We start from the raw sequence: 13,751 nt of genomic DNA, 5'->3' as shown, positions 1-13,751 counted from the left end.
GGAATAATATTGGTGGTGTCTGTCAGACTGGATCAGTTGTCTCAGCTCAAAATGGCGCTGTGTTATGCGATTTTAATATATTGTTGATATATATAAACAGTTTTTCAAGTCCTAAATCCTGTCTCTAAGTGCAATGCCAAATACGAGTTTTTTTAAAGGCAGCTATATATTTTCATGTATAAGACCCATTTTAGATTCAAATAGCTATACTATATCAAAAATTATAGTATTTGGAAAATATTTAGTTTCTATTAAATTGCATTTACTTTTTTTGTTCTGCTCACTATAGTACTGTACTCTTAGATGTATTATTTATTTTATCAATTTCATCTTATTTCTTTTGTTTTCTTGTCTATTTTAATCTTATTCGTATTATTTAACTATTTTAAATAAAATCTTAGAATTGATTAATTTTAATATAATTACATGTATATTTATTTTAATAAAATAATATTATTTATTTTCATTTTTAAGTAAAAGTTATATAATATCTATTAACTTATCTTTTTTTTATTATTTAGTCATTTTTAAACAGATTTTTCTCTCTAAACTTTCCCACAGAAGGTTTAGCACTCTCTTGCCGGCCCCGGCCCCTGTACCTCTTCCTGAGCTCCTCTTAGTGTCAGGAGAAGTTGCCCTGGCTTGTGTCTTTGGAGGTTGCGGGTCAGATGTGCTGGAAGTCGAGTCTGCTGGCCTGCAAGGTTACAGAAAAATTAACCTTCATTAAAAGTTAAATATCTCACTAACTGCATCTCACTCAACAGCAATGCATATAAACTGCAAACATTTATGACAATATCGTGCCATACCTAGGTTTTCTTTATTGTTGATAGACGGTCTTGGATCAGCATTGGCATTCTGCATGCGCTGTAGGACGTCTTCAAACAGCTAAGGACAAAAAAACAGTGAAGATGTTACACAGATGTCCTCAACAAGCCTATTAAAGTTTTATAAGAGTGCTCATATTTCATAAAATGCTTCCGATCTTTGGGAACCAGCAAATATATACTCAATATAACAAGAAAAAATAGAATTCATTTATTTTGTAAAAATAATTTTGTTCCTAATCAAATATGAGTATGTCATAATAAATCAGACAAAAAATACTCCCCCTCCATTGAACCGATTGGTAACGCCCAACCAATGAGTCGTAGTGATGGGATTTATGGCTCTTTGAGGGGATCCGGATCTTCGCGATCCGTTCCTTTCAAAGAGCCGTTCAAAAGAACGGCTCTTTTGGCTCTTTTAAATATTTAGTCAGATTTAAGAAGCCAGCTTGGGGGCATCTCAGTTTATCCTGGAAATAATCACTGGGAAGAATGATGAGGTGAGATTTGTAGCCAAATAATTAAAACTCAGATATCACACACCAATATCTGAGTTTGAATTATTCTGAAATATTGATTATTACCTCATTTGTCATGTGTGGACTATATTCCATAGGGTTGCACAAATCCCTCTGCTTAGACAGTGACATCACTATTTTGGATTTACCTTTAGATTTACCTTTTGTGTGTGTGTGTGTGTGTGTGTGTGTGTGTGTAAAGCTAGGTTGACTTATGTTATTCATACAATACCTACTCAAATAAACATCAAAAACAAAGCCGGCTGCAATGAATTTCTGTGCAAAACAGCTTTTACTACAAACACTTTCACACAAGAACATTGTTATCACACAAGAACATTTTGATAGAAAACAAAAAATATTTAAAGTAGATAAAATTAGAATAAATAAAATGGAAATGTCTACATACTACATACTATTACTACTGTAAACTTTGCAAATAGGACATCAGCCCCTTCAAGTCAATGAACAATAACAAAGTGGGCTGCAATGAACATGCACAACTAATAACGAATATCATCACGCTATAAAGGGTTGGCCTGCGCTGGGTGCGCCCCTCCCCCTATAACTGTTCTGTCTCGCGGAGGAGCTCATTTGTGTGCATCTGTGTGAAATACGCATAGGAAAAAAGAACGACAGAAAGAACGGCTCCCCTCCAGCCGCGACTCGGCTCCCATCGTTCATGTTTATGAGCCGTTCAAAAGAATCGGTTCGTTCGCGAACGTCACAACTCTAATGAGTCGCACTTTAACCAAAAACAAGCGAGTGGTGTTTGAATGGGAGAGCACGCCAAAAATGAAGAGAAGCGCTGCACAGCGGACTATATTTAACTGCTGGTCAGAGAGGGATGCAAAAAAAATTTAAGCATGTACTGAGAATGAGGTATGAGAATATTGTGTAATAGTTAGTACACACCACATATATTTTAGCTAGCTAATCCATTGCAATGTATTTAGCTATAACTATCAGTATAACAAGTTACCAAAGCAGCTGTCTGTTTTGCTAGTGTATTTTTCAATAGTGTCTGTAATTATCAGCGACAAAAGTATTCACATCGGTGTTTGTTTTCTTACTAAATTAATCTGACTTTTGAACGAATTGGATGAATTAACGATTTAAGTGGCTAACTCATTAAAACAGTGAAACACTGCCGCCTACTGGCGGTTTCAATACTTAATTTCTTTCTTTTGATAGTAGAGATTATGTTAAAATTTTATGAATGATGATTATTTCAAAACGTTATGAGGTGTATAATCTCTTAACATGTTTTTATAACAGATTCGAGGTAAATATAGCTGCAGGGTAGAAAAATCAGCAGAGGGAGAGGAGGAGCAGGTGATCAGGTAAAGAAGATGCCATTCAATCAATCAAATAAAATAAAATAGGAAACAGTATAGAAAAACAGCAGTTTTGTAAAGTTAGGCTATACATTAATGCCTTTAATGTTTTAAAGATGTGTTTCCCTTTAGAAAAAAAATTAAAATGCATTAAGGTGGAATGTAAAAATCTTAAAATAAATGTCTAAATGTTGTCTCTTTCATATTTGTATATGTTGAATTTGTAATCAGTTAAAGCATGTTGCCAGATAGATAGATAGATAGATAGATAGATAGATAGATAGATAGATAGATAGATAGATAGATAGATAGGAAGAAATAAATTATCCAATAACAATACACATAAAAAATTTTTTTTGAAAAAAATAACGGGCAGCATACAACGTTCAACCCCCCCAATGTTCAAACCAAATCTACGCCCTTGCTGCCAGGACTGTAAAGTTACACCTGGACTTGGTTTCAATTAGATTTCTGGACACCTGAGGAACTACTAGATTAGCAAGGACTCGACTGTCCTAAACCAGAGCCAGTCTGTCAATCATGTGCGAAAAAATTCCTACATATCCATGTGTTCGTGAAATGACAGACATCCGAAACAACACTGACTGTGGCGTTTTCTCAAACTCGTCCCTTTCAGTGAAGGAAATTTGGGTAACCTGACGACAGATCCACGTGAGAAAAAAAGTCACACTGACACGCAAAAAAACAAAAACACATTCGTATCGTGAACCAGAATGATTGGTAACGTTAGGTAGGTAGTAAATACGGGATGCTGGATTAATGTTACCTTCACTCCGTGCAGAATCCTCAACCGGTCATCCTCGTCTAGGCTGAAAGAAACTCGTGCTTTCTCCGGATCCCATCGCTTTTTTTTTTTTTTTTTTTTTGCTACAGCTCCTTTAACGGATCTTTAATAAAATATAGATATTTTTATTATTTTACTAAAAAGAACACAACACAAATTATTGCTTAAACACGCCGATATGTTTGACAGATTTGCATCTTACTTTTGGGAAGTGGCAGTTTGTGAGGGGCAGTATCCTGACATATTATTGGCCAATGACAGTGCAATCAGCCAATAGTATTTCTGGATATATATCGGCGACTAGAGTAAAGGCTTCTGGGAGTTGCAGTCAATAAGCCGTACTTTTCAATTTAGTCAATGCTCATTTAATTTGAATGGTTTGGTGTACTTTGTATTTCACAAGGTTTTGCTTTTTTGTAGTGTTTTAAATTACGAACTGCAATGTTTATTATCTCTATCAATTAAAGAAACTGAAAACTAAAGGTGTAAAGCTATCCAATAGTGTTGTATGACTGAGGCTATGCTTCAGTTGTTAATTAAAATTACTTCCAAAAGCCCAGGTAGGAGTAATGTTTCTTGCAACTTCATTTTTTATTACCTCCAACAAAGTATTGTGTACAAAGTGACTGTGGATGAACCTCTCATAAACAGCAACTAGACCCACAACCCACAAAAAAAGAAAAGTTTTCTTTTCTGACGTCATTTGATTCTTGGTGTAATACAATGTCAACCAAATAACATTATGTAGCAACTCTATATAGTCCTATATTGCTTCTGATTTTTAAGTCCTTTCAAATACAAGTGAGCAACTTTTACTATCATTATTAGCCACTTAACAACCCATAAATTAATATTAAAAGCATTCAACAAATGCATGACACAAAATATAATTCAGAGACCAGACAATGTTCTCCTTCAGGTATTGATTTATTCTCAAATGCCATCATACTCCTCACACATAGCATCTTAGCAAGTACTGTACATATAATAGCATTCCCTGTTTTACAGACAAATCAGAAGTAGTAATATTTCTATGAAGGATAAGACAAGATTTGAATGAGAGGAAGCTGCATTTTTGACTGCTGTAACTTTTGTGACAAAGTGTATAGCAAGTGCACAGTAATCAAAAATGACCTTCACTTTAATTATAGCGCAATCATTAACTGCAAGGGAGAATATTGAAAGAGGTCTGTCTGTTATCCATAACCGATTTCCATTCAGAATATCCTAAAATTCCCACCTCTAATGTGGCACTTGATGCAGAATGTAACCATGCATGTTCCCTTTAATTTAACAGCAGAATTATAATACAATGACTCAGGTAATTACAATACCATAAAGGTACTTCTTTCTTATTTTCATAGGACTGTCCTAGAAGAGGTAAACTGAGGCAGGGACATGACAGTGTGACAGTTTCAGTGGACAATGATTATGAATGGGGTACACAAAACAGAAGGCTGGGATTGAAAGGAGTCTATGAGTCATTGACTGACATGTTCTCCACCTTGTTCTCTAGATCAGCATTACCACCCTGCTGTTTCTTCTTCTTCCCTCCTTCCTGCTGTTTCTTGTGCTTCTTGGTTGCCTCCTGGTCGATAGGGGCTGGCTTCACGAACTTTATCATTTCTGTTAAACCTGAGTAAAGAAACCATAATACTGACATATACAGCTGGTGGTTTCTTGTCAGAGAAAACAGTCTACATTCAATGAGCATCTACCTAAAGGACCTACTCATAGCTCAAATCTTGTGATTTATGACTACTACTCCTACAGCACAACCAGTGTATTCTGATTCCCAAACAAATTAATAATTTGAGCCAAAGAATGACTTATGAATCTGAACTTTGTAATAAGTATAGCTAGTAATCAACCAAAATTAATAATTCTTATGAGTCAGATCTTTTTTAGAAAATCAAACACATACAGTAGGGCTGCATGATTATGACAAATCATAATTGTCAATAATTCCCTTGAAATTGTAATTGTGATTAATAATTACGATTATCACAATTAACATTGAATGTTTATACCATTGTTTGATGCAACTGCATGCCATATTTTTATATGAAAATATTTACCGTATTTTTCGGACTATAAGTCGCACCTGAGTATAAGTCACATCAGTCCACGAGAAAACATTACCGTCTACAGCCGCGAGAGGGCGCTCTATGTCTTCAGAGTAGACTACAGGAGCACTGAGCAGCATAAGAGCGCCCTCTCCTGGCTCTAGACGGTAATGTTTTCTCTTGGTTCATGTCTCTTAGTTCATTTCTCTCGGTTCATGTCAAATTAATTTTGATAAATAAGTCGCACCTGACTATAAGTCACAGGACCATCCAAACTATGAAAAAAAATGTGACTTATAGTCCGGAAAATACGGTAGTCTGAAAACTAACTGAAAAAAACTTTTAGTGCTTTACTATAGTATTAAACCTCAAATGTCAATTATACATCAGATTGGTTTCTTCTCTAAATGATAAAGAAAAATAATAATAATTGTATAGTTATACTAAAACTCACATTTAAACAGTGGAAAAACCCTTAAGATAATATGTAGAAAGAAAAAAAAGCATCTTAAGCATGCAGAATAACATAAGTGGACGATTAATTGCCGCTTTGAACGATTATGTTATTGTGGCATCCGTAATCATAATCGCGATTAGAAATTTAAAAATAAAAAAAAATGTAAAATTAGTGTTCCTGTAGCTCAATTGGTAAAGCATTGCGCTATGAAGCGCAAGGTTGGGAGTTTGATTCCCCGGGAACACATGATAGGTAAAAATTGATAGCCTGAATGCAGTGTAAGTGCCCTTGGATAAAAGCGTCTGCTAAATGCATAAATTTTATTTAATTTTTTTATTTAAATTTGATTAATTGTGCAGCCCTAACATACAGCATAAAAAATGTTGCCTTATTCCTAAAAAAATGATTCTTATGAATCACTTCTTTATAGCAAATCAAAAACATACAGCACCAGCACTAGGAATCATTCAGAGGAATTACTATCGGACCTTATCGAATAAGCTACGCCATCCCCAAACAAACAACTAGCACCTCTCAAGTCTTTTTCATGCATTTAGTTTAAGCTTGAGCCAAACTTGACCAAAATCACGGTTAGTAGATCTATGTTCCGCGATACTCACCTGGAGGCATGAATGCCTTGAGGGGTTCTGGAATAACGATGCCTTCCTCTGTCTGAAAGTTCTCCAGGATTGCACAGATAACACGAGTGGTCGCACACATGGTGGCATTTAGCATGTGAACGAACTCAGTCTTAAAGAGAACAAACACAAAGACCCATGAAACCAGCTAGATAAAGTAAATACAGGTTACCCAGAATCCTAACTCAGAACTGTGAAGTAAAACTGTACCTTGTCCATCATTTTCTTGGTCTGCCCGTAGCGAATACGCAAGCGGCGAGCCTGGTAGTCTGTGCAGTTTGAGCATGACACAAGCTCTCTAAAAGCCTGGGAGCCTGGGAACCAAGCCTCTAAATCCAGCTTTTTACTAGCAGCATGGTTCAAAGCACCTGTGAAATAAAGCAAACAATATATTTGAAGCTTTGTTCTGGGATTACTGATTTTCAACAACAGGCGCCCAATGGCGCTATCAATTAAAATAAAGAGTAATTTTAGCAAACCTGACACAATGCTGACGATCCGGTAGGGGATTCCTAAAGACTGATAAAACTCCTCAGCGGTTCCAATCATCTCATCAAACATTTCCCAGGACTTGCCGTCATATGGAGAGGCGTAGACAAATTGCTCAATCTGGAAAACGATGGAGAAAGATTGTGATTTTGCTATTATATAGTTTTGTTCTTCTAATGTATACCAGATATTGGCTAGTGGTCTCTTCTTCGTATAATGAAATTAAGTCATCTTAATGCACATATTTCATTGTTCTTCCAATATTACGGTTATAGAAAAGTTCGGACCTTCTCAAACTGATGGACCCTGAAGATCCCACGTGTGTCTCTGCCGTGAGAGCCCACTTCCTGTCTGAAGCAGGTGGAGATGCCGGCATAGCGGATGGGAAGGTCTTCTGGCTTCAGCCACTCATCTCTGAGGAAGGCGGCGATTGGCTGCTCCGATGTGGCAATCAAATATTTCTCATCTACCGTATTGTCTTCAGACTTCTCACTCCCCTTCCCGATCACCTGAACAAACGCATTCCATGAAACGTAATTCTTTGCAGGTTCACAACTTTGTTTAGGGTCAGATAAATACTCCTCACATCAAATTTATCACATCACATCACATAAAATTTCAGATTGATGGCTAAATAAAGTAGCAGTTGAAGGCGAAACCTTGTAGAGCTCCTCGTCAAACTGGCTGAGCTGAGCGACCTCCTGCATGACTTCTTTCCTCATGAAGAAGGGTGTGTACAGGAGGGTGTAGCTCTTGCTGTACAGGATCCGCAGGGCATAGTTAATTAATGCCTGTTCCAAAAAAACTAAAGGCCCCTGAAACCATAAAACAAATCAGCAAAGAAATTAAAAAATGGGTGTTGAGGGCTTTTTGGCTTTTTTGTTTCGAAGAACTGGCAACAGAGCGGATTTTAATTATTTAGAAAAAAGCTAAATGGCTCCAGATTGTTCAGTTCTGTTATAGGGCAACAAACCTTGAGGAAGTATCCTCTGCTTCCAGCCACGATGGCTCCTTTTTCCCCTTCGTATCCATCCACCATGACAACCAGGTCCACATGAGAGTACTTCTTCTGCGCCATGCAGTCGCCCCAGGAGCGTTCCACCTTATTATCAGCATCCTGGGAAAGAGAATCACCACTTTATCCTAGTCTCCAGATGAAGAAGTTAAACAGCATCATTGTAGTATGGTTCATTTGCTCTATTCTAATTCCATGAACGTTTCTTGGTGTTTGCAGTGTATTGTGTGAATCACCTCATCGTTGCTGATGGGCACAGAGGGATGCAGGAGGTTGCCGATCTCTCTCAGGTACTCAAAACGCTCGGCCTCCAGCTTTAACCTGTCGCTGTCTGTTTTCTGCACGGCCTCATCCACAAGTAACCTCACCTTCTTTATCTGAGTCACCGTGAGGGGCTGACAGGGACAGGATGAAGAAATACTGGTCACAGATGCATGTGGATGATGAGTTTAAAGCACTTTAATTCAAAAGATGCTTTCAAAAGACGCCTCTCTTCCACATCAAGGCTGCATTTATTTGATTAAATATACAGTAAAAGTAGTGATATTATGCAATATTCTAACCATTTAAAGTGTAATTTATTTTTGTGATGGCAAAACTGAATTTGCAGCAGCCATTAATCCAGTCTCCAGTGTAACATGATCCTTCAGAGAATTATAAATGTCTTCACTGTCACTTTTGGTGAATTTAATGTGTCGCTATTGCTTGACTCACTGATAATGTTTCTCCTGTGAGGGCTTCCAGATTCTGAGCCTCTTCTGGAAGAGTTTCATCATCACCAACTGGTTCTTTTTTCTGCAAAAACAGAATAAATCATCATAAAACTGGCAAGCATAATATTATAATTACTTAATGATAACAGATTAAAACAAACATCTGATTGACAGCTATTATTACATACCTTCATTTTTTCCCCGATGGCTTTGCTGCACAGATTCTTGGCCTTGTTAAGATTATCTGCAGTGAAGCGACCTGAAGGCAAAACAAGAGAAGTATTTTTTTACATCAGTGCATGCCACTGATAGGCTGGCAAGTGGCCTGGTAAGAGTAATTATACTGTCTTAAGTTTGGAAATGGCCTGGAGAAGAGGAACAATGTTGGTAAATGAGTAAATGTGGAATTATGCCAAATTAATTTAATCTTGTCTACTTTTCAGTAGTTGTATTTCTCATAACATTAAGTATTACACCAACTAATAAAAATGAAACTAGGGCTGGGCAATATGTGCAAAAAAAAAATATCTTGGTTTTTCTTTGTTCTGTAAAAAAAGATGTATTTCTTTTAAAACTTTTATTTACATGTTGCCTAATTTTGTCAAATGCAACAATGTTCATATTAAAAGCTATGAAAACAAATATAGTGAATGTAAATTTATTTTAAATTTTATTTGAATGTAACTTGTATTTTAAAGAATGTTATGTGCTCGCCTCATATCAATTCACACTGTATACTGAAATAAACGGTATCGCCTCATACCATATTGTTTACAAAAAATATATTGATAAATCATACAACCTGATATATATATACGACCCAGCCCTAAATTACAATGTATTACAATATATTGTATTACCATATTTTCAGTAGTAGAATAAGGAATACAATATAACATACTGTAATACAACAATTTACATTCATTGAAATAAACCTTAAATAAAATATAAATATTAAATAAAAAATGTCAAGTCGCCACAAAACGAAAGTTGCAATAGTCTTTTCTTCCCTATCATGATATATATCTAAGTAAAAGAGCTTCCTGAAACAGAAGAAAAATGGGGGAAGGTCATCAGAGAACAGATGTCATTGCAAGAGGGAGGATTGCTACTTTGATTAGATATTACTATTAATATTTATAACAACTGTATAAAAATATAATACACTAGTGCAATTTTCCACAAAAAAAAACTTGAAATTAATATTAGAAATAAGTTTAAGTTAAAATTCTAAAATTACTAAAACAAATATATAATTTAAAAAATCTTAAAATATTATATAAATAATTATATAAATAATTATAATCCATTACAAAACAAAGATGACAATTATGTACACACGCTTTGCAATTTAAAAAGTCATTATTTCTATATATTATAATAATTAGAATTGATTGGGTGCTTAAGTGTCATAAAAAAAAGTAAAGGATTCATTTAATTTCTTCAAAAAAAAATTTTTTTGATTTTGTCCTGTACACATTATTGCCAGCTTTCACAAGAATCACACAAAGCAAAACAAGCAGAGCCATCTAAAGAACACACAACTAGCTTCTATGTGAGCCTTTACCTGTGATAAAGCATACCAAGCTCAAATCTCTTAAAAGTGAGACTTTTAGATGAATTTAAATGAGTACTGAATGAAAATGGAAGCCTGTCATTCCTTAATTAATACTTTCACTTTAGTGGCAAAGTCAAGAACAAGGTAAAACACTGACAGTCACTCGACAGCACTGACAGTCAGCAGCTCCTCCCGGTTCACTGCCAGAGAGATTGCATCAGATCCTGCCGGGTGATGCTGCTGCGACACATTTCATCAATACAAACACATAACTCTCCGAATAACATATGATATGAACATATTAGGCTCAATAACACATACTAGTTTCATCAAATGAAGTAAAAGAGGTAAAGCACTATTACAGCTGTGTCAACTATTTGTGTAAATGCTACATGCTAACGTTACTCCAGTAACGTTACACTCGTATCGCGGTTTCTGAACATTTATACACATTTAATATGAACTTCATCGTGTGCTATAGTGTAATTAGTCCGTATTTCTCTTTGTAAAGTTTTAATGTTTGAGGAAAGATCTGTTATACGTGTCACAATCTGTTCTCATTCACGGGCTGCCATGCTGTAGCGTTAGCCTAATACGACTCACATTTCCTCCATTCTGTGTCCGCCTCGACCAGTTTATCCACCAGAGACACATCTTTGAACCGTTTCCTCTGCGTTTCCCTCACGACTTCTGGATCGCCGCCTTTGTCGGTGCGAAACAGGTCTAAATCAAGCACCATGATGCCTGTGGACGAGGTGTACAGTGCGGATAATGGAAGGAATAACGAAAGTGTGTGGAGGGATATGGAAGGGAGGCGCTAGAGAGCAAATACTCATGAATATTCATCACGCTGCAGCGGCGAATGTCAGAATTATACTACGGCGAAGGCTGAGCTAATGTATATTAATTATTTGAAACCGATGTTTCTTTCCCGGAGCAGGCGTGAATTAATTAATATTCATGAGCCAAGCTTTCACCATAGTGGCATTCATCAATTTGACTGCTACTGGGACGTCATCTACTGTATTTACTGCCTCTAACTGCATGATATTAAAGTCATTCTATGTGACCATAATGATTTTACTAGATAAAGTTGACAGGTTATGGCCACTTTTTACTGACAGGTTAAGATTACCCAGTGCTGGGTAGATTACTAACAAATTGTAGCCCTTTACTGATACCAAATTACATGACAAAAATTGTAGCTAGCAATCCATTACATCACACATTTTATTTACATTTAGATGACTTTTAATGTGGTTATTGCTCCAATGGGTTATTATGCTCCTGTGTGACTATTTACTGAAATAGTTCAATGGAAAACATGCTAGAAGAAAGTGTAGCCCAAAGTGAAAGATTTCATTCTAAAGTAGTAGTCCACAATTGAATAAGGGTGAACGTTTAAAATACAAAAACACCTGCATCGGTTTTTGTGTGTGTGTTACGCTGAAACTCGTTTTTGTTGGTGTTGCCAAGTTTCCAATAGCTTTGGCAAGATTTAACAAGTTTAGTGGCAATGGAATTTACAATTGTTTTACTGTATTGTGGAAAGACAATTATTTATAAAGGTTTCAGTAGCAAAACTCGAGAGGTTGAAGATCTGAATGTGAGAACTTGTCATATTAATATTTGTATTTGTAAGTTAAAATTTACACTCACAGCTCTGATGTGAAAAGTTGAATCTTTCAATTTGCACACACAGACAATGATCAAAACACCCGTGTTTTGAATTGGAAGTTGTAGATTAATAGTCACAAATGTGTAGAATGACATTCACACAAAGAAAATGACATACACACATGTTTACGACATATTTACTTTTGCACTTTACTTCAGTTTCGCTGCACAACGTCAAGTCGGCACTTACAACCTCTCAGATCTGGAAGTACAAGTTCAAATCCTAGCGCTCTGACTTTTGCTACTCTTTTTGCGGTATTCTGTTGCAAAACTCACTTGTGCAGTTGTATATGCAGATGTGAGAGAGCAGAGCTGGGGGCGGGGCTTTGGTGCGAATGAAGACATTTTATTGGTCGATGCCCGACCAATGAACAACGCCAACTGTTTTCACTGAATATCCTTAGCTTTGACAGGATTTTAAGACACTGCATTCATTTTGCCATTCAGGTATTTTCTAGTAGAAAAATAATGCAACATATTTTATATGTATATCCCACTGCATATCACTGTACCAGAGTTGCAATATAATGCTGTTTTTATTATTTTTATGTTTTATAAAAATAATTTTAACATCTTCAGTGGGTTAAATTCCTAATTTGCTTGTCAGTAATGAATCTTTTTAAATGCAACATTATTATTATTAATTTTTTTTTAAATAAAAATCGAGTGTTTAATGATGTCTAAATGTACATTAAACAGCAAAACCTAAAAAATAAGCACTTATGACCAGAAATACTGTTTTGAGCAACTAGTAGAGCTAAATACATGTATTTATTAAACATCAACAAGGCCATCAGTGTTTAAGCAATGGAATTGCATATGAATATTATCTTTCTGTCCACCAAATGCCTCTAATTTAAAGCGTGCCTCTTTGCACTGGAATTTAAACCTAAATACTACAGTTATTGTAGTATAAATAATAACCATATTAGAAAATGTTATATTTCAAATGGTCATTCATGGACCATAATTATTGCGCATATTATTTAGTACCATGATCTCTTCAAATGAACTAAACAGGACTGAGTTAACATGTAGTACAGTTATTTTATTGGTTAAAAGTTACACTTAATTGTTTAGTCACATTTAACTGCCAAGGAGGAGTATGAGAACATAATGCTGTTCCATTTTCCAGTATAAAATGCTATTGTAAGGCATAGTCATTAGTCAACGTAGTTATCCATGTATAATCAATGCACTTTATGTGTTACAAATTACTAGAAATCGCTGCAAATATAATGAAACTACTGTCTGTCCCATTTAATACATTTCAAGCATATTGACAAAACGTTTAGTTTAGTACTATTGATAGCTCCATGAACCACGTGACCGCGTGGCGGTGAGATCAAAGCATGCTCTGGTACAGCGAGTTTACTCTGCAATATGCAGTGGGATATACATATAAAATATGTTGCATTATTTGTCTACTAGATAATACCTGAATGGCAAAATGAATGCAGTGTCTTAAAATCCTGTCAAAGCTAAGGATATTCAGTGAGAACAGTTGGCGTTATTCATTGGTCGGCCATCGACCAATAAAATGTCTTCATTCGCACCAAAGCCCCGCCCCCAGCTCTGCTCTCTCACATCTGCATATACAAGTGCACAAGTGAGTTTTGCAACAGAATATCGCAAAAAGAGTAGCAAAAGT

The 13,751-nt window shown here is 35.8% G+C and overlaps 2 protein-coding genes across 2 annotated transcripts in view; both read right to left on the bottom strand.

Moving 5' to 3' along the window:
- The window catches only part of LOC132129545 (MICOS complex subunit mic25a-like), a 63,696-nt gene extending 62,832 nt beyond the window's left edge, over positions 1 to 864 (bottom strand). The window contains exons 1-2 of the mRNA XM_059541174.1: positions 810 to 864; positions 574 to 694 (exon numbers count right to left, since the gene is read on the bottom strand). Coding sequence (XP_059397157.1) covers positions 574 to 694; positions 810 to 864 — 176 coding nt within the window. The remainder of the gene's footprint in view (positions 1 to 573; positions 695 to 809) is intronic.
- A 3,956-nt stretch (positions 865 to 4,820) lies between these two features.
- LOC132129112 (serine--tRNA ligase, cytoplasmic-like) lies at positions 4,821 to 11,215 on the bottom strand. Its single transcript, XM_059540572.1, has 11 exons — positions 11,027 to 11,215; positions 9,054 to 9,124; positions 8,867 to 8,947; positions 8,389 to 8,547; positions 8,111 to 8,254; positions 7,797 to 7,952; positions 7,425 to 7,646; positions 7,128 to 7,257; positions 6,859 to 7,016; positions 6,631 to 6,760; positions 4,821 to 5,122 (listed from the first exon to the last, which is right to left on the bottom strand). Exons 1-11 carry the CDS (start codon positions 11,160 to 11,162, stop codon positions 4,962 to 4,964), a joined length of 1,548 nt encoding a protein of 515 aa, XP_059396555.1. The 5' UTR covers positions 11,163 to 11,215; the 3' UTR covers positions 4,821 to 4,961.
- Between the last annotated feature and the right edge of the window lie 2,536 nt (positions 11,216 to 13,751).

This window comes from Carassius carassius, chromosome 46 (genome assembly GCF_963082965.1).
Source record: "Carassius carassius chromosome 46, fCarCar2.1, whole genome shotgun sequence".
Classification (NCBI taxonomy): domain Eukaryota; kingdom Metazoa; phylum Chordata; class Actinopteri; order Cypriniformes; family Cyprinidae; genus Carassius; species Carassius carassius.
This window is presented reverse-complemented; position numbering and strand designations above follow the sequence as displayed.

Bases quoted from the DNA above. Each gene is read 5' to 3' on its own strand.
- LOC132129112 (XM_059540572.1), bottom strand. From the start codon at position 11,162: ATGGTGCTTGATTTAGACCTGTTTCGCACCGACAAAGGCGGCGATCCA. The intron at 7,258-7,424 runs GTCCGAACTTTT...ATCGTTTTCCAG, and splicing joins GGGTCCATCAGTTTGAGAAG to ATTGAGCAATTTGTCTACGC. The intron at 5,123-6,630 runs GTGAGTATCGCG...TTCTTTACTCAG, and splicing joins CAAGGCATTCATGCCTCCAG to GTTTAACAGAAATGATAAAG.